At 36.3% G+C, this 24,962-nt stretch overlaps 5 protein-coding genes and 1 pseudogene across 25 annotated transcripts; 2 read left to right on the top strand and 4 right to left on the bottom strand.

Moving 5' to 3' along the window:
- The first annotated feature begins 246 nt into the window (after nucleotides 1-246).
- LOC104732125 (putative zinc finger protein CONSTANS-LIKE 11) lies at nucleotides 247-2,215 on the top strand. 2 transcript variants are annotated; one of them, XM_087470209.1, is made up of 4 exons: nucleotides 247-340; nucleotides 459-981; nucleotides 1,079-1,464; nucleotides 1,599-2,215. In XM_087470209.1, exons 2-4 carry the CDS (start codon nucleotides 490-492, stop codon nucleotides 1,717-1,719), a joined length of 999 nt encoding a protein of 332 aa, XP_087326335.1. In that variant the 5' UTR covers nucleotides 247-340; nucleotides 459-489; the 3' UTR covers nucleotides 1,720-2,215. The 2 variants fall into 2 exon arrangements, with proteins under 2 accessions (XP_087326335.1, XP_087326334.1); XM_087470208.1 differs by having other exon boundaries at nucleotides 304-981.
- Nucleotides 2,216-2,355: 140 nt separating this feature from the next.
- Nucleotides 2,356-2,948, bottom strand: LOC104720361 (B-box domain protein 30 pseudogene; annotated as a pseudogene). The gene has a single exon (XR_015568240.1). The product of XR_015568240.1 is annotated as a B-box domain protein 30 pseudogene (transcript).
- Nucleotides 2,949-3,412: 464 nt separating this feature from the next.
- On the bottom strand, nucleotides 3,413-4,255 carry LOC147936070 (uncharacterized). Its single transcript, XM_087468578.1, has 2 exons — nucleotides 3,883-4,255; nucleotides 3,413-3,771 (listed from the first exon to the last, which is right to left on the bottom strand). Exons 1-2 carry the CDS (start codon nucleotides 4,253-4,255, stop codon nucleotides 3,413-3,415), a joined length of 732 nt encoding a protein of 243 aa, XP_087324704.1.
- A 3,293-nt stretch (nucleotides 4,256-7,548) lies between these two features.
- On the top strand, nucleotides 7,549-10,350 carry LOC104718913 (uncharacterized). Its single transcript, XM_010436740.3, has 3 exons — nucleotides 7,549-8,762; nucleotides 9,075-9,608; nucleotides 9,683-10,350. The coding sequence occupies exons 1-3, from the start codon at nucleotides 7,944-7,946 to the stop codon at nucleotides 9,791-9,793; spliced, it is 1,464 nt and encodes a 487-aa protein (XP_010435042.1). The 5' UTR covers nucleotides 7,549-7,943; the 3' UTR covers nucleotides 9,794-10,350.
- LOC104718912 (ABC transporter G family member 43) lies at nucleotides 10,290-16,495 on the bottom strand. Of its 8 annotated transcripts, none has more exons than XR_015569043.1 (23): nucleotides 16,036-16,450; nucleotides 15,836-15,959; nucleotides 15,679-15,746; nucleotides 15,511-15,595; nucleotides 15,280-15,439; nucleotides 15,125-15,201; nucleotides 14,997-15,050; nucleotides 14,826-14,916; nucleotides 14,444-14,745; nucleotides 14,075-14,362; nucleotides 13,686-13,999; nucleotides 13,446-13,606; nucleotides 13,257-13,360; nucleotides 13,008-13,161; nucleotides 12,765-12,931; nucleotides 12,356-12,630; nucleotides 11,981-12,271; nucleotides 11,830-11,913; nucleotides 11,610-11,743; nucleotides 11,300-11,527; nucleotides 11,035-11,206; nucleotides 10,691-10,945; nucleotides 10,290-10,601 (listed from the first exon to the last, which is right to left on the bottom strand). XR_015569043.1 is itself a non-coding variant. In XM_087470211.1 (23 exons), exons 11-23 carry the CDS (start codon nucleotides 13,994-13,996, stop codon nucleotides 10,335-10,337), a joined length of 2,637 nt encoding a protein of 878 aa, XP_087326337.1. In that variant the 5' UTR covers nucleotides 13,997-13,999; nucleotides 14,110-14,362; nucleotides 14,444-14,745; nucleotides 14,826-14,916; nucleotides 14,997-15,050; nucleotides 15,125-15,201; nucleotides 15,280-15,439; nucleotides 15,511-15,595; nucleotides 15,679-15,746; nucleotides 15,836-15,959; nucleotides 16,036-16,495; the 3' UTR covers nucleotides 10,290-10,334. The 8 variants fall into 8 exon arrangements, 6 of the variants coding, with proteins under 6 accessions (XP_087326337.1, XP_010435041.2, XP_087326336.1 ...); XM_087470211.1 differs by having other exon boundaries at nucleotides 12,356-12,664; nucleotides 14,110-14,362; nucleotides 16,036-16,495; XM_010436739.3 differs by having other exon boundaries at nucleotides 12,356-12,664; nucleotides 16,036-16,451.
- A 1,010-nt stretch (nucleotides 16,496-17,505) lies between these two features.
- Nucleotides 17,506-24,940, bottom strand: LOC147936071 (ABC transporter G family member 41-like). 12 transcript variants are annotated; one of them, XM_087469692.1, is made up of 25 exons: nucleotides 24,596-24,940; nucleotides 24,290-24,340; nucleotides 23,904-24,159; nucleotides 23,633-23,756; nucleotides 23,449-23,522; nucleotides 23,240-23,324; nucleotides 22,983-23,142; nucleotides 22,813-22,889; nucleotides 22,674-22,727; nucleotides 22,501-22,591; nucleotides 21,849-22,426; nucleotides 21,466-21,779; nucleotides 21,217-21,377; nucleotides 21,031-21,134; nucleotides 20,805-20,958; nucleotides 20,618-20,719; nucleotides 20,434-20,507; nucleotides 20,035-20,343; nucleotides 19,674-19,964; nucleotides 19,510-19,593; nucleotides 19,266-19,399; nucleotides 18,948-19,175; nucleotides 18,524-18,695; nucleotides 18,177-18,431; nucleotides 17,506-17,927 (listed from the first exon to the last, which is right to left on the bottom strand). In XM_087469692.1, the coding sequence occupies exons 6-25, from the start codon at nucleotides 23,321-23,323 to the stop codon at nucleotides 17,661-17,663; spliced, it is 3,693 nt and encodes a 1,230-aa protein (XP_087325818.1). In that variant the 5' UTR covers nucleotide 23,324; nucleotides 23,449-23,522; nucleotides 23,633-23,756; nucleotides 23,904-24,159; nucleotides 24,290-24,340; nucleotides 24,596-24,940; the 3' UTR covers nucleotides 17,506-17,660. The 12 variants fall into 12 exon arrangements, 9 of the variants coding, with proteins under 9 accessions (XP_087325818.1, XP_087325820.1, XP_087325819.1 ...); XM_087469694.1 differs by having other exon boundaries at nucleotides 22,983-23,045; nucleotides 23,227-23,324; nucleotides 24,596-24,910; XM_087469693.1 differs by having other exon boundaries at nucleotides 24,290-24,345; nucleotides 24,596-24,910.
- Nucleotides 24,941-24,962: the final 22 nt, after the last annotated feature.

The following is a 24,962-nucleotide window of genomic DNA, read 5'->3' on the forward strand; positions in this document are numbered from 1 at the left end:
AGTCTTGTTTCTCGGATGTTTTGGGCAACTGAGATATTTATGCCTCGGCGAAATGAAAACGTGTTTTAAAATGAGAGCCACACATAGTAACTAAAGAATCAAACCAATACTCCGAACTGTACGGTCAACCACATTAGGACAGAAAAGTATCTAACGAACAAGAGACACACGTGCCAAAGATACCCCCACGTGTTGGGCACCAAACAGAATAAAAACAGAGCAAAACCTTTTTCTCTTTTCTTTCTCATCTCCTTTGCCACTGGACTCACTTACACACCCTTGTAACGCTTCTATCTTTGAACCCTAACTCACATACTATTTTTACACGTTTATTTGTTTAGTGAGTGCTTCTCTTCTAACCTCCATTGAATCTCACACACACACACACACAAATAAACATGAACCAACAATGTTACGATCTTAATTTTGTTTCATCTTATGATATCTTTATGCTGTAGGAGTTTTAGGGGTGTCTGTCTTAGAAGAAATATGGAGGCTCAATGTGACTATTGTGGAACCGAAAAAGCATTAATCTACTGCAAATCTGATTCGGCTAAACTTTGCTTAAACTGTGACGTTAATGTACACTCAGCCAATCCTCTGTCTCAAAGACACACGCGATCTTTGCTCTGCGAGAAATGTTTCTTGCAGCCTACGGTAATCCATTGCATGAACGAGAAGGTATCTCTTTGCCAAGGATGTCACTGGACCGCAAGTAACTGCAATGGTTTAGGACACAAACTTCAGAATCTGAACCCTTACTCTGGTTGTCCTTCTCCATCAGATTTCACCAAGATCTGGTCTTCGGTTATAGAACCTTCCGCCACGAATTGGGTTTCTCCATTTGATGATAGCATCAAAATAAATGAGTTAGTTGATTGGGATGGTTTATCTACTCCTATGGTTACACAAACTCAGAATCTCAAAGACCATCCTTCTATCTTTTCCATGGAATATAATCTTCCTAATGTGATAGAGGAGGTAACGTCTTGCTTAAGTAATCTGTCAAAATGTTAAATTATGATAAAAGAACAAAGCTTTTTTCATGTTGTTTAATTATATTCCATCTCTTATGCAGGAATGTTCTGGTTTAGATCTATGCGAAGGGATTAACTTAGATGATGCACCTTTGAATTTTAACGCAAGCAATGATATTATTGGATGTTCATCACCTGATCAAACCAAGTGTTACAAGTACGAGGGTTCATATAAGGAAGATAATAAAACTGGCCTCTCTCCTCTTTTTCTTCCTGCTTTATACGGCGGGAATGTTTTTACAAGCATGTCGCTTTCAATGACCAACATCACAGGAGAAAGCAGTCCCACTGATTACCAAGATTGCGGGATTTCTCCAGGGTTTCTTATCGGAGATTCGCCATGGGAATCAAATGTTGAAGTTACTTATAATCCAAAATCAAGGGACGAGGCTAAAAAGAGATACAAACAAAAGAAGTCAAGGCGCATGTAAGTATCAGAAACAGAGTCAAGGTTCATGCTTTGGCATATATAACAGAATCGGAGTCAGGGTCATGCTTTTGAAACATAATCTCTGACGATAAATTTTGATATTTTGTGGTACGTTTTTTTTGTTTTGGTAGGTTTGGGAAGCAAATACGATATGCATCACGCAAAGCGAGAGCCGATACTAGAAAGCGGGTGAAAGGAAGATTTGTGAAAGCTGGAGAAAATTTTGATTATGATGCATCAATGGTGATGTGAACTAGTGATGCTTCTCTTCGAAGAACTATCAAGTAAAGAAAAAATCTCACTCCACCCAAGAGATTAATAACAGTTTCTTGCTGGTAAAGTAACACAGAACTTCTTGAGAAAAACTACAAGATCAAACTATAAAACCCTAAAATCACCAAAAAAAAAACCCCCTCAAAGTTGCTCTTTTTACTAGAGTATTTCCTCGGTTTTTTATGGGACCAAAGAAACTACCGATCACAGCGACGAGAACGATCAGACCGAATTAAGAAACCAAACAAGAGTATCAAGAAACTAAGAAAGAGTCATTGCCTAGTTCTTGCATACAGTTCTTTAATCTCAATTAAATGTTGATAATAGAAAAGATTGTTTTTTGTTTGTCTTTTGGACCACTCTCGCTACTTGTCCTTTTTCACTTGATTGTAATATGTAACGTTTTATTGTTTTCTTATTTAAGAGAAATAAAGCATAAGAATAAAGGCACATTTTTATGTTTGCCATAGTTTCTTGATTTCTTAAAGCTTACTATTGGGACCGCATCATTGTTACTAATTTGTCTTAACTTTTTCTATGTGTCTAAGGAAGTTCTTAAGAGAAAGTGGTGATGCAGCTAGAAAAACAAACTTTCAAATATTTTTACCAAAAAAAAAACAAACTTTCAAATATATTAAGAATGATTGAGCAATTTCTTAACTTTTAAGCTTAAGAATGTAATTTCCCAACAATTTCTTTAGAAAAAAAAATATTATTACATAAACCCTATCAAGATTAATCTCAATTACGAGAGAACAAAAAAAAAATAAGAGAAAAACAAAGGGGACTTTGTGATCAGTACTATCTTCTTCACCTCGTGCCATCGTCCTTATCTCCGGTAAAGCGACATTAAAATTATCTCCGACAAGGAAACGACAAGTTAACTTCCGACAGGTCGAGCAGATCACGCTCCGGAGATGTCTCCGAGCAAGAAAATTAGCAGAATGGACCCATGTGTCGCATTTCTTACAAAGGAAAGCAGCGTCTGCCTCACAATACACGGCTGCGTTCTCGTGGCAAAGCTCACAGCTCACCGGAGCTTTGGGACTCTCCGTGCAGAGTCTTCTGCATCCTCCGTCTTCGCTTCTTCTCTCTTCTTCTTTCTCAACTCCTTTGCAAATCTTTTTACTCTCTCTTTCTCTTTTTGTCTCTCTTGTGTTGATGAAGTCTTGAAGTTTTAGAGGTTTATAGGAATGATTGTTATTTAAAGAAAATGGTTATTTTGGATTATGTCATTAAACATGTTATACAGATGGCAGAGTATTGACCTATTGTTTTGATAAAAATTACTAAATTGTTTCTAGAGGACCAATATGTCAATCATTTTAGTTATTTTTCCATCCACCAGACGATCTCTCGATCTCATGTGGTTGACTCTTTGGATCTCAAATCGCAGTCACACCTTCTAGAATGAATCATTGTATTTTCGTGGTCTATAGAATTTCCTTAATGATTAAACAACACATTATTTTAAACCATACAATATTTTTTTTTATGTTATTTGGGTGACAGGGGTGCCACTCTTTCTCTTAACTAGTTGGTCGTTTGGTCTTAAAGAGAATTCATGGCCGAAAAGAGTGGTTAGAGAATCAATAACCCACTGATTACAACATAACATTAAAAAATGTGGAATTATGTGACCATTTGAGAAATAGATTGAGAGTGACAGTCTTTACAACTGCGTAGCCAAAACAAGGGCTTCAATCTCGGCATGAAGAGGAGAGAGACTACGACGATGATTGGCAGCACCCATAGTAGGGCCATCACCCCAAGGCGAAGTACAAAACCATTCTCTACCCGCAAAACGATCTGTTGCTTTCCAGGACCCATCTACGAAGCAAATATAGCTCGAGCATGACCTAGGAACCCCTAATCCCCCATTTCCACGGTGAACCACCGCAGTGGTAGCATCCGAAGCTAATACCATATCCTCTACTTGAGCCAGAGCCCATGCTTTCGCCTCATCCTCCGCTAACCGCAAAATGGCCAGGGGGTTTGAGTCGAGGTTACCAAAAAATTTATCATTGCGCGCTTTTCAGATATACCACAAAATCCAAGGGAAAAATTCATGTTCTGGAGTATTTGTAAATCGCCAAAAAAGAAAATCCATGTTTGTGAAAACAGACGCCGAGGGGAAGAAACCCGGGCCTGTCGGAAAATGCGACAACGCCCAAACCTGTCTAGCTGCCGGACATTCAAAGAGAGTATGATTAATCGTCTCCTCCTGACAGCCACAAAGGCCGCACATGGTATCACAACTCATACCACGTTTGCGTAGATTTGCCGTAAACGCGACACAACCAGAAAGTATTTGCCACATAAAATGAAGAAGTTTTGGTGGACACCTGATTTTCCATACAAAGGCCTGAAGAGGTACAATGTCTGGTCCAAATACTTTCGATTCAGAAGGACCTTTCATATTTGAGCGAAGAATATCGTACCCTGATTTAACCGAATATTTACCAGACTTGGTAAAATGCCAGCCCAACAAATCCGGAGCATCCGGTTGTCGCATCGGCAAGGCTGAAATTATAGCAACATCCTCTGGTACAAAAGTAGCCGTAAGCTGAGCTATATCCCAGGAGTTAGAGCTCCTGTCAATAAAATTTGTAACTCGAAGCAAAGGGTCAGAAGGCGACCTTGTGCTTAGTGCTGGTCTCGGGAATTGAGCAGGTGAAGTACAAAATTGAGAGGTGAAGTATAATGAGAGGTGAAGTATAAGTACTTCAGTTCTATTCTCCTTATCATATTGCTTTTATATTTTACCATTTTTGTGACAATATTGAGTATAACAAGTATTTGCATCAAGATGCTGTAAATTTATATTAAATTATATAAAATAATAAGAGAATAAAAACCAAATTTGAATACAAAATTTATTTTTTTAGTGATTTTTAAAAATATATCAAATATAATACAGAATAATAATATTCTTTTGGTATATGTATATATATATATATCTTATATAATAAAACTGAAATACACAACATTGTTTTGTAGACGATATAATTTTAATAAGTTGGTTACAAATAGATTATAGATTAATTGATAGATTAATTGGTTACAAGTTAAAGAGTGGGTGCAACTTTAATTTATTTCCTAAAATCTTAAAGAGAAAATTCTAAAGAAGCATTTGATATCATCTAAATTATCATATTAAATTCCTTTATTAAATTATTCATCCATATTAATTTGATATATAACTTAACATATTAGTTGTTAATTATCATTACACTTCACCTCTCATTTTTATATATGAGTCTATTTTGTGAAACAAATAAATTATCATATTATTTATTATAATTAAAAAATAGTTTTATTTCTGGATATACCATAAGTTAATTTTTTAAAAACAAATATAAATTGTTCAATATATAAAATATTCAATCTTTAGTAACATTATTTTTTAAAAATAATATCTATTCAATTAAAAATTTTACTGAGTAACGGGTCAAAATTTGAATATTTAAAGTCAATTTCATATTTTTGTTGAATTTTATAGTTTTATATAATATAATAAACTTTATAGCACGAGTACTTATCTAGAATCATTAACAATATAAAACTTACAAAATAAGTGTATTTTTCAAGTCATCATATTTAGCATATGATTTTATTGCATAATATTTTATCCAAAAAAACTTTTTAAAACAATCACATAAATTATATTTTATATAAAAATCACAATATAAATAAAATGAATTTCAACTCTTGCTCTAGCACGGGTCTTAATCTAGTATATATATATTTGACAAGATTGTGATACTACAAGTGTACAACTGATTCCTTTGATATTAGTTATTCTGCACATATTTAGAACAATTGAACTATACAAAAAGATGTTTTGCATCAATTACTTTGTGTCAATAAATAACTGATTTTTGCTTATATAGATTATTACTAGTTATTTCAAAATATCTAATTTATATCAATTACAACAATTTATATTAGATATCGCTTCATTAAATTTGTGTTGGTTTTAATAGTCGAGTCCATTTATCAATTTCATTCTGAATTTTCGCCCATTTATCATTCAGCTTAACTTTGTAATACTATGAGATGATCAAAACATTACTCCCAATTGTCGAGTGAGTTTATCTTTTTTGAATGTTGCTATTGATTATTAGATATCGCTTCATTAAATTTTGATGTATATATATATATATATATATATATATATATATTAATTTACATCATTGTGATTCAAATATGAATTTACATTAATTAGATAATTGATGCAATATTAAAAGTAATATTAATAAACTGGTGCAAACTTTACATCATTGATTTTTACAAATATTATAAAACTATCATTTTTGTAACTAATACATATTAATATTGATTATAGACACCACTACAAATAATTATTTCAGCTAATACATATATTTGCATCAGCACTTGAGTCACTTACATAAATGATGCAAAACTGTAGTAATTTGAACCAAATTACAAAGATTTGAAGCAATGAACTAAAAGCAGCTTTAGGATATTCTTCATACATATGTCATTATCCTTGATTACTACCGCCATTAGCTTTTCCATATACTTACATGCCTATGGCTTGTTTTGTAATGTTGCATAAAGTTAGCAGCAATGAAATTTTGATATTTTTAATCAAATTTTTTTAGGGTATCTATATATACATTTTCCAAGTACATTTTTAAAAAAAATCTTAAAGTTGGAACATATTTATAAAGAATGCTATTGATATTTAATATATTAAGCATATAATTTAAAACCAAGATTTTGGTCTAAGAATTTTTTTCTAAAATATCTCCTTAATCAATCAATGATTGGTTACCATATCTCATTAAATATTGGTTTTGTCAAATTCCTAAAAATATCTCCTTAATTCATTACAATATTTATGCTAGCAATAATGATATTTGTAAATCACACACAAACCTTTATGTCAATATGTATTCCTCCATTTTATCTTCGAAAACGGAAAAAGGAAAAAATGTCATATTCTATAGCTTATTTAATTTTGAATCCTACGTTAACAATTCCAAAATTAAAAGATTGTGAAGATATTGTATACTTGATCATCAAGATTTTTGGTACTCATCTACCCAAAACCCTATAGTATTCTCAAAACTCTATAAATACTTCTCACCACACCAGCATCATCTAAACTCACCAAACTCGATTAGCGTCTCTATATCATAAGCATACCTAACTTTTGCATTTTTTTGTTACTAGATTGTTTAGCTTACCATTCAACTAGATTTTTTTTCTTTAATTCCTAGTGAAACAAGAAGACATGTACGCATGAGAATTTGGAAAATGCATGTTTTATGCTTTATTGTTTTGATATGATGTTTCTGTTTACATTTTAGCATATGGTCATATGGTTGTTTATTTGAACGAAACGTTGTAGTGGGGTGTGTCTTTTTGTAAACTGGTAATATGGTGTTGAAATATATGAAGTGTGAAATTTAAATAGTAAATCATAAAATTTAAAATTATCATTAACCGTTACAATACGTTCATTATTTTGTTAACACAATCAATATTAGAATAATAGGCATATATAATTGACTTTAATTAAATTATGATTATGTAAAAAAACAATTTGTACTACTATATACCATATGTTATATTCTAAATTTAGCAATTTAAAATTAAAATACAATAATACAATCTCACAACTGAAAACAAAATTCACAAACAAACACAATTTAAATTTTAAATTTTTTATCTAGTAGTGTATTGGTTGTTGTTCTTATATTTTAAACCGGTAAACCTCAAACATAATAATATAAGGGATATATATTTAAAATATACAAAACATTAGTCATATATATAGTTAATTTTTTAAATAAATTATATATTTTTAAAACTATAGTACTACAGTGTACGGCACATGAAAATCTTAATCTTAAAAAAAATAAATAAAGTATTTTTGAAAATAATACTTAGAGGATATATGTTTGGTTTTTTTTTTTCGTAAGTCATTATTACAAAATAGATTTACACAACTCCTTAAGTCTTAAGTCCTAACCTTCAACATCATCTAGAAGGTCCGAGAATTAGAGCCGGATCTGAAATACCTGACCCGCAAACTCAAATGACCAAAGCCTTATTCACTGAAAGTGACGGCGTCGCTCTACCACTTTCCGAGAGAGAAACTTAACCGTCGTCGACTCTACAGTACAGAGAAGAAGAAGAAGAAGAAACTCTAAAAAACCAAAACTCAGAAAATGAACCAAACGAGACGTAAGAGACGACCTGATCCATCACTCTCAAGACTCGAATCCCTCTCGCCGGAAATGCTCTTCCCGGCCAAATCTCCGGCGCTAACTTATACACGAATCAGAAACATCTTCTTGTTACTCATCTTCTGTTTCATCATCTACATCATCTTCTCCTACGGAACCTTCCGCCGCGAGAAGATTTCATCGATCGCTAGATCCTTGACCGTGTTCCCAACTCGACGCCGTCACTTACTCTTCTCGATCGCTGCTTCTCACGACTCTTGGCTCCGTCGTAGCTCCTACGTTCGTCTCTGGTATACTCCTGAGTCTACACGCGCCGTCGTGTTTCTCGATCGCGGTGGATTCGAGCCCGATCTAACTCTCCCTCCTGTGGTTGTCTCTAAAGACGTTTCTAGGTTTCCTTATAACTTCCCTGGTGGTCTCCGATCAGCGATTCGTGTGGCTCGTGTCGTTAAGGAGATTGTGGATCGAGGAGATAAAGATGTGCGGTGGTTTGTGTTCGGCGACGATGATACTGTGTTCTTTGTAGATAATTTGGTGAAGGTTTTGTCAAAGTATGATCACCGGAAATGGTATTACGTCGGGAGTAATTCGGAGTTTTATGATCAGAACGTTAGGTATTCGTTTGATATGGCGTTTGGTGGAGGAGGATTCGCAATTAGTGCTTCGCTTGCCAAGGTTTTGGCTAAGGTTTTGGATTCTTGTTTGATGAGGTATTCGCATATGTATGGAAGTGACTCTAGGATCTTCTCTTGCTTGGCTGAGCTTGGTGTTACGTTAACTCATGAACCTGGATTTCATCAGGTAATTAAGGAATTGGTTTTTTTTTTTTTTTTTTTTAGTAAATTAGTTGAAAACAATTTTGGTATGATTGAGAAATTTTCACTGTGATATTGATGCTGATTGCTGAACAAGAAATTTTCTGAGAGATTTCTATATTAGACGAGTTTAGTTCAGTGATTGAAAGTTAGGTTAGTTGTCTTATGTGTAGTTAGTATGTGCCTTTCTGTTCCAGTAATTTCCGGATAAGTCTAATTTGTTTACCTTACCAGATATGAGTTGTGCTGCTAGAGAAGTTAATTTTAATATTACTATATATATGTGCTCTTTTCATAGGTCGATGTAAGAGGGAACATATTTGGTCTGCTATGTGCACACCCTTTATCTCCATTGGTATCCCTTCATCACTTGGATGCAGTTGATCCGTTCTTTCCAAAAATGAACCGGACAGAATCTGTGGCTCGTCTTATCGGGGCTTCAGGTTTAGATACTGGGAGGATTTTGCAGCAGAGTGTGTGTTATGATTCTTTGAACACAGTGACTGTTTCGGTTGTGTGGGGTTACGCGATTCAAGTTTATGAAGGTAATAAACTTCTCCCGGAACTTCTCACCCTGCAAAAGACGTTTTCTACATGGAGGAGAGGGTCAGGGGTTCAAAGCAATTATATGTTCAGTACAAGAGATTATCCCAGGGATCCATGCGGGAGACCCCTCGTCTTTTTCTTGGACAGTGTAGGATCAGATGGGAATGAGGGAACATGGAGTAATTATTATCTCCATAGAGTCGGAAATTGCCACAGAGCAGAAGCTGTTAAGCGTCTAGAACGCATCAGAGTTCTATCTCGTAAGCTAGAACTTGGTGCTGAACAGGTATAATCTATATCTCTTGCTTATCAGTAAAAATGCCTTCAGTTTTGCCCGGGTTCACATTTTTCTTTCCTCAGATGGGTTCTCCTCGCCGCCAATGTTGTGACATCTCCTCGTCTTATAACAAATCGATGGTCATTAATATAAGGCAATGCATGCCGGATGAGCTAATTGCCATGAACACTTAACAATGTTGTGTTGGCAATTCTCTTCAAGAATCAGCTAAAAAGCCAGAGCAAGGTCTACGGTTATTCTGCTCGAAACTAGTGGTGGACTCCGAGGTAAGCTTGTTGATGCGACACAGTGTGTAAGAGAACTCTGCTTTAATGCTCAATAGGTGGGTTAGCTTTATCTTCCTGACCAACTTCGGAAAAAGTGACTCATACAAGACTGAGTTTGACCACCCTGAGAACTCGCACGATTCTGCATTTAACACCATAGCTCGTTTCTTTGTCTCTCTTTTTGTAACAAGTGGAAGGAGAAGAAGAAAATATAGATCCTTCTTATGTATATGGTTAGTCTCATTCTCTATCCAAAGTTTTGACTTTTGAGTTTGAAGTTATGTGAGTTTTCTCGATTGCACCTTTTTGTTTTGTTTTGCACAATTGTAGTATCAGTTTGTTCACTAATTTTGGAAGCTTTTTATTTTCTTTCTACTTGTTTCTAAGGACAAGAAAAAACTCATTTGTAAATACCAAAACATTCTCATTCATTTAAGTATATTGGAATTCACTTCTTTTGGAAATTGAGTTTACCAATGAAGAATGCGAAAAGAGATGCCAAGAGAATGGGGAAGGCCATAAGAACGACAGCTACAAGAGCCAAAGAGTCATATTTGTAACCAAAATAACCTTCCAAGAAAGCTGAAACCTTCTTCTTCTCTCCAAAAGCGAATATCTCTTTCTCCATATCTCCAAACTGCGATGTGAGCAATCCGTTCAAAACCCATGACGTAGGACTCAAGTAATACATCCAAATCCACCATCTTGGAATGTTCTGCATCAACGACAAAAAAAACTCTCAAAATCTCATAACAGCAAGGATAGAAATTTAGATACTTGGTGAAGAGAGGTAAGAGGACTTGCTGGTTTTGGCATGACATAACCAGCAAAGAGATTGACAATTGAGTAAAAAGAAGAGCGGAGAGTAAAAGCAACGTAAACGTTTGGGGTCACGACGACTAAAAGCATGCCGAAATAGTTGAAGATGAGCAAGGAGCAGAAGATTGAGTAGAAGCTCCAAAACACTTTGAAGACCGACCAGTGGTAGCCAACCATAGGATATACGATTATCACATATACAATAGATTGGAACAATGAGTATGGAATCTCAACCAACACCTGCAAACGTAAGCCTTTTAAGTCAATACCAACGCTGAGTTTTCTTTCTTTCTTTCTTCCTTATGGTTTGATTGAGAAAGTGTTTTAACCTGAGCAAGGGAATACGCCCATGAGTTGTACATACGGGCAAATCTTTCGCGGTAGAAGACATTACGTTCGGTTGCAACGCAAAACAATACTGTTGAGCAGTTGTTTATTCCAGAGTATAGAACAGCCGTGAACATTGAGCCAAATATGTTGAATAGATCTTGCTGATTGTTTCTGCAAAGAAGGAGAGTTAAACAAAGTTTGATTAAGGAAATCACGCGGTTCAAAGCCGGATTCAATAAAGATGGCGGCGGGAGTGTGACGAACATTTCCTTGGCTTTTTGCCAGAAAAGAATGCCACAGAGCAAAGAAGTAAAACACATGAAAATGATGCGAGTGAGATTGTAGGAAGGGTTTCTCCAATAAGAGATATGTTGTTTCCATAGACATGCTTTGATTTGTTCCCAACCCGTTTGAGCATATCGTGAAGACAAGATCAAACCTTCAGATCCTAAAGATGTACATCTCATTCGCTCAATTACCATTTTGTTCTCCCTAAAACAGAACCAACAATAACAGTTTCAGGCAAACAACATCCAAGGTATAATTAAGTGAGATCTTGTTTATATAGACTTACTTAAACAGAGTTGATTCCTTGTACATCTGTGCCAAATCAACACCAAGTTTGTCTTCTGATGATTTAGAAGTAAGGTCTAGTATCCAAGTGGCTGGATTAGAGTTCTCTTTCATTTTCGGAACTCCAGGAATGCTCTACAGTAAAGACATTTCTTGTTCTAAGTTAAGAATAAACCAAATCTTTGTATGCAACAGTATCAGTATTATCTATAGAAACTGACCATAAAGTATTCAATAACTTTGCATGAATGTTGCCCAAGAGGTCCATAATAGAAAACCTTTCCTCCATTTTTCATCAGAATCAGCTGCAATGGTTTGGTCAATATGATGTATGAAACTTCATAATGAGATGAATGTTTCACAGCTTTATACCTCATCAAATGCTTCAAAGATATCTATACTCGGCTGGTGAATTGTGCAAACAACAGTTCTGCCAGTCTCAGCGATGTTCTTAACAGCTCTCATTACAATTGCAGCAGCTCTTGCATCTAATCCTGTTGTTGGTTCATCCATAAATATGATTGAAGGATTTGAAACAAGCTCAACAGCTATTGTTAGTCTTTTGCGTTGTTCTGTTGTTAAACCGCTAATTCCAGCCATTCCTACTATGGAATCTTTAATCTCCTTTAGCTCTATCGTCTCAAGAACTTCATTAACTATTGCCTGAAAGTAAATAATAAAGAAAAATACTCAGACAAGGAAGCTTAAAAGACAACTTTTGTTTTTTTTTTCCAAATAATGACTTACGCTCTTCGTTTCTGAATTGATGTTAGAAGGAAGTCGAAGCCAAGCAGAGTATTGCAGAGACTCTTGTACAGTTAAATTGGGAGAATGAATGTCAAATTGTTCACAATAACCTGAAACTCGTGCAAAGGTTTCTTGAACCTTAAGGTAACCGCCTACTTCTATCTTTCCTTTAATATCACCGCGTGTTTTCCTACCCGAGAGAACATCAAGAAGAGTCGTTTTACCAGCCCCACTCACACCCATTAGAGCAGTGAGAACACCTGGCTTGAATGCTCCTGAAACGTCAGAGAGAAGCTGCAGCTTCTTTCCCTTTTTAACATAAATGATATATATCCCACTCATTATATAACTCTTACGTCTTGATTGGAAAGGATTCAATAAAATTTATAATACTCTTTAGTCTCTTTACCTGAGGAGTCTCAATAAAATATTGTACGTCTTGAAATGTGAAAGTTAGGGGTTTGAAAGGCAATGCATTTTTATATTGGGAAGCAGTTTCAGAACTTGTTTCATAATCTTTGTATGAGCTTTGAGTTTTCTTCTCACGAGAAACTATAGCGCGAGACCTCTGCGAAACTGAGAAATAACAACTTCATTAAGTCACGTCTTCATCAAGTCACATCTTCTATAGATATGTATCTTGTGAACTTACTCTTTAGAAAGGTTAAGGCCAGTGAAAAAACAGTATTGAAGAAGAGTGTGAAGCCAATTAAAGCACCAAATGCATTCCAGTAAGACTGACTACCAAAGTTCAACCCGCGAGCATCTAGAACTTGTTCCCCCAAAGTTATGTTTTCAGATGTTGTCTAATGGTAATAAAAAATATGACAAGGATATATCAGTAATGAACAAAACAATTAGCTACAAAAATGTGAAAGCCTTATGAAGAAGAATTCAGTACCTTGCTCCACCGTGGAGCGAAAAATTCATTAGCGGTTAGACCAATCTCAGCGTAGGACAATGGAGAAAGCCAGAACCCCCACTCAAGCCAAGCAGGCATTGAAGCTGAGAAATAACAGAGCACCATTACAATGAAACCTCCAAATTCAAAAACCTATTATATAACTCAAGTTCCAAGTAACAAACTTACGTTTCCGAACAATAAACCCTCCAAATACTGTGATAATCACTATAATGATGGTTCCCATGGTTGTGGCAATAACAAAATCTCGAAAGACGGCAGCTATAGCACGGAACATTGATATACATGAAAGGTGTAAAGCAAAGAAGATCAAGAACTGGCGAATGAACCTGAAGGAAGAACAAAAAAAAAAAAATTGGTTAAGAAGAGAAAAGTTTCAAGAACTGAAGGAGATTGTAGCACTAGTACCTTCCAATCTCAGGACTGTAACCAATGACATAATATGTCAGAGAGGTCCAGAGGAATGATTCAAGAAATGAAATTGGTATCTTTAAAATAGCTGAAGGGATTGCATATGCCCAAGCTGGATAAAAGTAAAGCTCTTTTTGCTTGCAGAACACGGCAATCCTCGAGATTGTCAAGGCGAGTTCTGGAAGTCCATCAGCAAGAAGTTTAAAGAGAGAAAAGAATAAAGAACCCATAAGATAATTAGCGTGACGAGCATCTCTTGTAGACCCAGTCCGTAAATAAACACTTATTGTGATGGATCCAATCAACATTAGCTGGAGAAAGAGGGCAACAAAAGTTTAGTAAAGAAACAAGTAAAGCTTTTTTGGCAAAGTAAAAAGAGAACTCACAAGTCCAGATTTGAATACGTAAACGAAAAAGTTACGTTTCATTAGAAGAAACTCTCTTCTTGAACAAGCTTTTAGCATCTCCCAGTTACTAAGTGAGTATTTTCTAAAGCAAAGTGCATCCTTGTGAGTCGTCTGAGAGTACTTTTCACATGTCTTGGAGAGTTCATCTTGTAGTTGTAATCCAAGATCAGACTTTTCGAATTTCTCAATAAATGAGTCAATGGAGACATAACAATATGGTTTGTCTCTGTGACACCAATACTGTTCTTGATCTTTTCTTGAAATAACCTGCATCAAAAAGAGCATGATGATCATCAAAGTTTCAAGACAAGACCAGAGAGTATATATCATCATTTATCATATTCATACCTCCTGAAGGAACTCAGCTACAGATTTCCTAGTTGGAAATCTAAATCCGCAATCCTCAAAGAATCCACAGACAAGTTCCCGTGGACCGTGATAGATTATCTTTCCTTCTCCCATAAGAATCACATCGTCGAAAAGCTCAAATGTTTCTGGTGCAGGCTGAAGCAGTGAAACTAGTATGGTTCCTTCAGAGAGACGTACAAACTGATGGAGACATGATAGAATCTGGAATGTTGTTGAGCTATCCAAACCATTCGTTATTTCATCCATGAACAGAGTTTTTATTGGACCTACGATCATCTCCCCTACAAGATGTATATACCAAAATATGAAAGTTTGCTTTGGAAGATCCTAAAATACCATTGTGTGAAAAGTTAAAAAGTACCTGTAGTTAGTCTTCTCTTTTGGCCACCAGATATTCCTGGTCTTGAAGCATCTCCAACACGCGTATCTGCACAGATATTGAGTCCTAGTATCTGAAACACAGACACATTAGTTAACTTCTGATAGAAGGAGAAGTATAAAAAGAACAGACTCTGCAAGTATCATATAGTACCTTAAGGATATAGTCGGTTTGTATATTAGTTTTTGAACCCTCAATTGAAGCTGCCTGTCATGGTAAAAAGTTAAACTTCAAATCAAGTTTTATAGATTTTTGTCATATTGAAGATAAGTTTATTTTACCTTCATGTATGCATCTATATCAGGATCTGGAACTATCCTTTTCAGTTTCTCCCTTCTACTAATCTCTTTCATCATTTCTATTGAGTAATAAAGATTATAGTAGTTTTCAAGGTCAATAAAAATACAAAGACATAAGAATTCATTAGTACCCTTACCTAGACGGCTTCCTGTTCCTTGAAAACAACCCGAAAAATCGAGTGTCTCTCTCACACTAAGCTCTGGGATATGCAGATCATTTTGACTTACATAACTCGATGTTTTCTCAGGAACAAACTCTGAGAAGAAGTGACCATTGTAACTAACTTCTCCTCTAGTCTGAAAAGTGGAAGCAATCCATATTGAGTTATGAAAAATAAACACACTTCAATGACAGAAATGAACCAAACCTTTAAAGAAGGGTCGAGTCTTCCAGATAGTGCGAGTAGTAGAGTAGTTTTACCACAACTAGGAGGACCAAGCAACAGAGTCATTCTACAAAAAAAACCTCAAATCTTCTGAATTAAACTCATCATTCCTGAAAGCAATGCAGGAAGTTTTCTACTTCAAGAATCTACCTTTTAGGCCTTATGATGCCACTGACACCTTTCAAGATCTTCTTTTCTTCCTTTGAACACATGAATCTCTGTCAAAATCAACCATTACAAAGAAAGATTGAATCTCAGCAGAAAATGAAAATAGAAAGACAAGTCAAAGAAACTCAATGACACTTACAGAGAGTTTGCTAGTGATAGCATTCCACAGAGTTGGTATTGGCTTTCCATAAACAGCCTCACACTCTGCTTCCACAAAAAGATTACTGAACCTCACTTCAATCGTTGGTAACTCGATACCAACCCTACAGAAAATACATGAACCTTGTCTTCTGAATCACGAATACTCGAGACTAATAGAAAGAGATAAGTGTGACTTACTCGTCAGTTCTCTTCCTTATGTTCTGCAATAAGCGGAGATTATCATCCTCAACATGTCTGATGAGCTCATCAATAAACAAACGTCTATCAAGATCCTCAAGTTTAGAAACATCCATGACTCGTCTCTCACTTTTCTTCCCTTCTTCATCTCTTTTGCAGAACAAAGCAGTATTGATCCTTTCAAGAGTTGGTAATCTCTCAATACCAGCCCATTGAGACTGAAGCTCCTCATCTTCAAAAACATCATTGTTCCTAGAAGCTAACTCAACTCCATCTGGTTGAGGCATTCCTAAAATGGATACTTTCCCCACCAAAAAAAATATATATATATATAGAGAGAGGAGGAAATGTTATACTACAAGTTAGAGTAGAAGTATGGCTTGCAAATAAAAAATAATCACAACCAAGTGGCTTCTGAATAAGGACAGGAATCTAAAGGTCTTTAATGCAAAGTTCCCACGACCACAAAAGCATGGTAGCTAGCAACTAAAGTCAAACCAAAAAAGTCATAAACAGACATTGCAGTTGCTTTCACGAGACGTTACAGTTGAAACATTTTAGACCATACTATATTTGAAGAACACAACAAAATCAAGCAGCCTATGAAGATTTTTTTATATTTTATTTCGTGATGATCCTGCAAAAAAGGTTCTTTACAGTGTAATCACTTTACATCAAATCACCAAATTAGAGTACGTTTCAATTATATATATATAATGTTTGTTACATCATCAAATCACCAAATTAGAGTACGTTTCAATTATATATAATGTTTGCTACATCATCAAATCACCCAAACTCGCAGTGGAAATGGAATCGACATAAGGGCAGTCCTGATTTTACCAAACTACCCTGTACCCAATTTTACTACTAGTTGTGAAGAGAGATCAGACCTGACCAAAGTTCAACGGTTCTCACTTCTCAGAGATCAAAACCTCTGTTTCTAATACCAACCTGTTAAATCTACGATGGACCGAGACATTTGAGAATCAGAGTTTGTATATTCAAGCCAGCAACAGTCCAAGTTTAGGGATGATCAGGGCCGTGACATATACTATAAGTCCTATAACCAGCGACTTTTGTGACCTTACAAAATGACAAGCGTTTTTTGAATGAGGTCAGAATGTTTCGTAACAATACTAACTTACGTAAACATTGATATCACGCAAATCTGGATAAAGACGATATCTTTTCAACAACAAAGGTGCCAACACGAGTGTATATTCATACTTGAACGCAACTTATTGGCTTTCTCTCTCAGGCATTCCATCAAAACACTTGGACGACCCTTTATTTAAAATCAACGATAGAACTTGAATCAGAGTAACGATTTTGCAGATCCAATCGAATCGAATCTGTAGTCAGAGACACGTGCATGGGAAAAAAAAGTATACAGGATTATCTTTTAACATCACGAAGATCAATGTCACACACACAAAAAAAAAATTGAATTCATTGTAAGATATTTAATGAATTGAGATAAGGCTTTATTTTTTACTCACAAACCTTAAAAGGCCATTGCAAACCAGCTATTTTGTTGTGACCACATAAAAGAGAAAATTGATGGTGAGACAACAAAGAAAAGCTTACTTGAGGTAACTTCTATTATTACAAAACTAGAAAAACTATTTCTTTTGGAAATTGAGTTTGCTCATGAAGAATGCAAAAAGAGAGGCTACGATGATAGCATAAGCGATAAGAACAAACGCTACTACAGCCAATGAGCCATGTTTGTAACCGAAGTAATCTTCCAAGAAGGCTGAAACTCTTTTCTTTTCTCCAAATACTGTTATCTCTTTGTCCACATCTGCATACTGCGAACTCAGTAACCCTTCCAACACCCATGATGTCGGGCTCAGGTAATACATCCATATCCACCATTTTGGGATTTTCTGCGTAATACGTTTCAAAATAATTTGTGTTCATGAGTCTAAAAACTTCATTTCAATCCATGGCACATACATTTCTTTCTTTCAATCCATGCCACAACCATTTACATGCAATGGATTGAAATGAAGTTTTAAATATTAGCATATTGGTTATTGATGCAATAAGTCTAGAAAGAACACAGGTTCTATAACATATACTTAGGGTCTTAACAGTATGTAAAAAAAAAGGGCGTGAGAGATTAGGGAGCTTACCTGTTTTGGCATGACGAAGCCAGCAAATAGATTTACCATGGAGAAAAACGACGAGCGTAGAGTCAATGCCATGTGAATATTTGGCGTCAAAGCAACCATAAGCATGCCATAGTAGTTGAAGACGAGCAACGAGCAGAAGATGCTGTAAAAGCTCCAAAACAGTTTGTAAACTGACATCTGGTAACCGATCGCAGGATATATGATTATTGTACATAGTAGAGACTGGAGAAGTGAGTATGGAATCTCAACTAGGACCTGCAAAACATTAAGTATGTGGAAGCCTAATAAGCTATAAGATCTATCTCTTAAAATTTGACAAAATCCAAGTTTGATGGAAACATCTTAACCTGAGAAAATGAATACGCCCATGAGGAGTACATCCGCGCAAACCTTTCACGGTAGAAAACATTGCGTTCGGTTGCAATGAAGTTCATCACTGTCGCACAGTTGTTTATTCCCGAAAAGATCACGAGAGTGTACATTGAGCCAAATATGCTGAAGAGATCTTGCTGATTGTTTCTGCAAATTAAGGGAAACTCATATTAATAAACATATAGTCCTCTTGATCTGTGAAATTTTGGTGGTATTTGATGGAGACTTACAACCATATTATATAGAACTAAGGTTTTGTAGATTTATTAAACAAAATGTTTCTGGAAGCTAATCCGTGAGATTCAGTAAACAAAAGGTTTTTTGGAAACTGAACTATTTGGTAGGGTGTCATATAATGCTATGTGCTTCATCCATCCAAAACGAGGAGCGGAAACTTACATGTCTTTAGCTTTTTGCCAGAAGAGAGAGCCACATAGCGTAGAGTTGAGCAATATGAAGACTATGCGAGTGAGATTGTGTGAAGGGTTTCTCCAATAAGAGCAATGCTGTTTCCAAAGGCAAGCCTTTAGTTGCCCCCAACCTGTTTGTGAAAATCGTGAAGGAAAGCTCAAAGCTTCTGATCCCGGAGATGCAGAACTCAGTTGATCAACCATCATTTTGTTCTGCCTGCAAAGAAAAAGATCGAACAACCAGCACTGAGACAATAGTTTTAACGCTCAAATGTAACATTATGAAGATTGCTGCACAAAGACTCACCTGTACAGAGTTGAATCCTTGTATGCTTGTGCATAATCCATTCCAAGTTTGTCCTCTGTAGATTTACCAGTAATATCTAACATCCAAGTGGCTGGATTATAGTTCTTTTGGATCTTTGGAACTCCAGGTATGCTCTGTCAATTTATAGTTTTCGAAGAGTTATCTTGTGAAATCCAGCTGAGATGAAAATAAAACAAGAAACCCAGCTGAGATGAAAATAGTCTATTATTGTAGAGAAACTGACCTCGAAATATTCGATCACTTTACTTGAATGTTTTCCAAGAGGACCATAGTAGATAAGCTGACCCCCATTTTTCATCAGGATCAGCTGCAATCAACGGAATTAGAAGTTGATATGGGTGCCAAAGTTCAGATTATGTGGTAAAAAATGATTTTAACCGTGTTTACCTCATCAAATGTCTCAAAGATATCTATGCTCGGCTGATGGATCGTGCAAACAACCGTTCTCCCAGTCTCAGCAACATTTTTCACAGCTCTCATAACAATGGCAGCGGCTCTTGCATCAAGCCCTGTGGTAGGTTCATCCATAAATATGATGGAAGGGTTAACAACAAGCTCCACAGCTATAGTCAGCCTTTTGCGTTGTTCTGTAGCTAAACCACTAATTCCAGGAAGTCCCACCATCGAATCTTTAATATCATCAAGCTCAACTGTCTCAAGGACTTCATTGACGAGTTCCTGAGGCCAGATCCAGAATATAGTCAGAATAAATTGCTGTCATTTTCTTGTTGAGAGTCTGATTACTTACGTTCTTGGTCTTTGAATCAATATTATGAGGGAGTCGAAGCCAAGCAGAATATTTCAAAGACTCTTCCACCGTTATATTAGGAGAGTGAAGATCAAACTGTTCACAGTAACCTGATACTCGGGCAAATGTTTCTTGAACCTTGGGATATCCGCTTACTTGAATCTCTCCTTTGATGATACCGCGAGTTTTCCTTCCAGAAAGTACATCAAGAAGAGTCGTTTTCCCTGCCCCACTGACCCCCATCAAAGATGTGAGAACTCCGGGCTTCAATGCACCTGTAACATCAGAGAGAAGTTGCCGCGTCTTTCCCTAAAAAGAACGTGCGTCACATGTAAATTTTTGCTCTGTTTGTGACTGTAGCATCTCAAAACATTCATACTAGTCTCACGCGATATTTACCTGAGGAGTTTCAATATAATAATGCACATTTTGAAATGTGACAGTGAGGGGCGTGAAAGGCAAGATAACTTTTCCTGAAAAATTAGACCAAAAGATGTGAAAAGATATCTAATCACAAGGGATGGCAGACACCTGACCTGTTTAGAAAATAAACACATGGAATAGATTATTAAAGTAGAGATACCTGTTTTAGCTCGGGAAGTAACTTCAGGGCAGGATTTAAATTCTTCTTCTGAGCGCTGAGAGTTCTTCTCATGAGAGACAATAGCACGGGATCTTTGTGGATCTTAACTTACAAAGACAATGTTGTTAATATTTAGTTGGAGAACACTTCATGAATTCATATGTATTGTCATATTTGGTGAACTTACTATTCCGATATGTCAGGGCCAACAAGTAGAGGGCATTGAAGAACAATACGAACCCGACTAAAGCACCAAAAGCTGTCCAGTAAGGATGCCTACCAAAATTCAATCCACGGACATCTAACACTTGTTCTCCCAGCGTAGTGTTTCCAGAGATTAACTACAGAATATAAAGCGACTAAGCAAACTAGAGTTCCTAGACTTGTGTGAAAGTCTTCTGAAGAACTATTACCTTTCTCCAACGTGGAGAGAAAAATTCATTTGTCGTTAGACCAATCTCAGCATATGATAAGGGAGATAGCCAGAATCCCCATCCCAGCCAAGCAGGCATGGACGCTGAAAGATGAGTGTTATTAATTTTTCAGAACTATAAAAGCATAACTTCATTAAAAGAGAAAAAAAGTTACCGGAAACTTACATCTTGGAATAACAAAGCCTCCAAATAACGCGAGAACCAATACCGAAGTAGCTCCAGTTAATGTTGAAGCAACAAAAGTGCGAAAGATTGCTGCTATAGCGCGAAACATTGATACACATGAAAGGTGGAATGTAAATAAGATAAGGAAGTGCCGGAAGAACCTGAAGGAAAGCAACACTTAACGTTAGAACTAGTTTACTCAATTGAATCTGGATTTATCATTGCAGATATCTTTAAAAAGTTGTTCACCTTCCGACTTCGGGGCTGTAACCTATGACATAGTATGTCAGTAACGTCCAAAGGAATGTATCAAGAACTGATAGAGGTATCTTTAGGATAATTGAAGGAATTGCATATGCCCAAGCAGGATGGAAGTATAAATCTTTCTGTTTGCTGAACACTCCCATTCTAGAGATTGTCAAAGTGAGTTCTGGAAGCCCATCGGCAAGAAGTCTAAAGAGAGCAGTGAACATAGAACCCATAAGATAATTCCCATGACGAGCATCTCTCGTGGCTCCAACTTGAATAAAAACAGTCATTGTGACTAACGCATTGAAAACTAACTGCATAAAGAAAAAGGTTAGCAGGAATGGTACATGATAAGGAGTCACTGGCAAAGAAGAGGAATGTACCAGTCCAGATTTGAACAAGTAAATGAAAGAATTCCGTTTCATCAGAAGATATTCTCTCCTCGAGCAAGCTTTAAGCATCTCCCATTTACCCAGTGAGTATTTTCTAAAACATAGACCATCCTTGCGAGTCTGAGTTTTGTCAAACGGCTTTGTCAGTTCTTCCTTTAGCAGCAACCAAAGATTTGATTCTTCAAACTTCTTAATGAATGAATCAACAGATATATAACTGTAGGGCTTGCTTGTGTGGCACCAATATTGTTCTTGATCTTTTCTAGACATAACCTGTAGCAGAAGCATGTGAAGGATAAAGTTTCCATCAAATAGATTAGAAAAATGACCAATTTTACTCTTATACGCCATAATATAGGGGCATATAGCTGATTCCCCCATAAGAATCACATCATCAAAAAGCTCAAACGTTTCTGGTGCAGGTTGAAGAAGTGAAATCAGTATGGTGGCTTCAGCTATATGCGCCAATTGTTGGAGACATGACACTATCTGGAACGTAGTTGAGCTGTCCAAACCATTCGATATTTCATCCATGAACACAGTAGTGGCTGGACCCACAACTATTTCCCCTGCAGTAGTCGACATACAAATCTTTAATAGCTCTCATCAAACAACTGTGATTGGTTGTAAGAAGTGCAAGTACCTGTTGTCAACCTCCTCTTCTGGCCACCAGATATTCCAGGTCTCGTGGCATCTCCGGCTCGTGTATCTGCACAGATATCGAGTCCCAGGATCTGAAATATGGATTCATGAAATTGAATAAAATGCAGCATAGAAATGGTCAGAAGATTAGAAGCAACCCTGAAAGTAGCATACCTTTAGGATGTAGTCAGTTTGCAAATTGTTTTTCAAACCTTCAACAGATATTGCCTGTAACAGCAAAGGTAAAAGACAAATTGAGATTTCTTACGTCTTAATAGTGTTGCAAGAAGAATATCAATCTTTCATTAGCTACCTTCATGTAAGCATCTATAACAGGATCTGGAACGATTTCTTGGAGTTTCTCCCTTCTACTGATTTCTTTCATAATTTCTGTTGAAGAAACCATATCTTGCTAATGTGAACTAAGTTCAATAGATCAAAACATCATTCATTTCGAATAAATATGACAAATCTGGTCCTCACCCATACGGCTCCCTACACCCTGACAACACGTTGCGAAGTCGAGCGTCTCTCTCACGGTCAGCTCTGGAATATGCAGATCAGTTTGACTTATATAACTTGACGTTTTTTCTGGAATAAACTCCGAAAGTAAGCAACCAATGTAACTTACTTCTCCTCCAACCTGTAAAGTGAAGAAAACCATTGTGATGTTTAATATCTTATATGATGTTCGTTCAACAGGCTTATGTTTTTTAAGTTCTCTAGCGGTCTTGCCAAACCTTTACAGAACCGGAAAGTCTTCCAGAAAGTGCCTGTAGCAGAGTGGTTTTACCACAACCAGGAGGACCAAGCAATAGCGTCATTCTGCAGGAAGACAAATACATCTTCTGAACTCAGTAAAGAATTACAACACAAGAGAGCCAATCACGCCTCATTTATTCTTCCATGCAACCTAAGGGAGTAGAGTTTAGCCTCTTGAATATTTTACCTTCCAGGCCTTATGATTCCGCTGACTCCTTTCAAGATGTCTATCTTGGTTTCTTTCTTTGAACAAATGAACTCCTGTAACAACCATCAGGTTTTTAGTGAAGCATACACAGCCAAAAGGACATAGATAAAAGAACATGGAAAGCAGCAAAACGCTCCATATCAAGCAGAGTGATAGCGCTTACAGATAATAACCCCTTGACCGTATTCCAAAGAGTTGGGATAGTCTTTCCATGAATTACTTCGCATTTTGCTTCAACAGAAAGCTCCTTGAACTTCACTTCCACCGTTGGTAACTCTATACCAACTCTACAATAACAAGTGTTACACCCAATTTAAAGGTTGCTAAAACATAAAAAATCGAAATCATCCACGGCATGACACATAAAAAACTATACTCAGGAACCAAAACAGAGATTATAACATTGGACTTTTTCGAGGCTTGCAGTGGCTTACTTGTCGATTCTCGTTCTTATTTTCCTGAGTAGATGGAGGTTATCAGCCTCGATTTGTTTGAAAAGTTTTTCAATCAACAAGTGTCTCTCAGAAGCCTCAAGTTTAGTAATATCAATGACTCTCCCTTTATCCGACGCTTCATCTCTTGTATCTAACAAAGCAGTAGTAACCCTTTTAACAGTTGGTAATCTCTCAACTGTTGCCCACTGCGACCGAAGCTCAACTTGGAAAGAATTTTCCTTGTTGTCATCTTCACCTGTTTGAGCCATTTCCACACAACAAAAAAGAACCCCTTAATAACAAAGAGAAGCAAAACTTCACATGAAGAAGCTATAGAAGTCAGAGTATTATATATATACTATAACTTTAATAAACCTTACGCATACATTAAAATCACGCGAGCTGCACGTGTGAATACGTGATCACCTCCATAGAATCTGGTCTTGTACAGAGAAATAAAGAATGAATAAAGTAATCAAGAAGGTGATTAAGAGTTGAAAAATCTGGTGATTAAAATAAGTAAACAGAATCAAAAGACGATATCTTTTCAGACAATAGTCAACTCAACTAAACAATGTCGGAACTGATTCCATCAATGTGTCATATTGGTTTCTTTTTTTTTTTTTTTTTTCTCTGAGGCATTCCATCGAACAGTTTGTAAGCATTTATCTGTGTCAGTGATATGACTTTACCCAAATATTACTTTTTTCCCTGAGATTTCTGTTTGCAGATCGAATCAAATGGAATCGAATGAAAGACAATGCATGGGTGAAATCAATCACATGGAGCATATCTTCAACATCACGTCGTCCACACACAAAAAAAAAAAAAAAAAATTATCTCATGTCAGAGATTTTAATGAGATAGTTAGCTTGCATTGCAAGTTTTACAGAGGATGAACATTTTCTTTGCCGAATCGAATCGTTGGCTGACGCGTTCACAGTGTTATTACTTATTCGCCGACGCCGACAATATGAGAATTGGGGGTGACGCGACTTCAAATTTTCAAATTAGTTATTTGAATTTTCTTTTTATATGTGAGAACAGTCCAATCAGAGG

This window comes from Camelina sativa, chromosome 10 (assembly GCF_030686135.1).
Source record: "Camelina sativa cultivar CO46 ecotype springtype chromosome 10, ASM3068613v1".
Classification (NCBI taxonomy): Eukaryota; Viridiplantae; Streptophyta; class Magnoliopsida; order Brassicales; family Brassicaceae; genus Camelina; species Camelina sativa.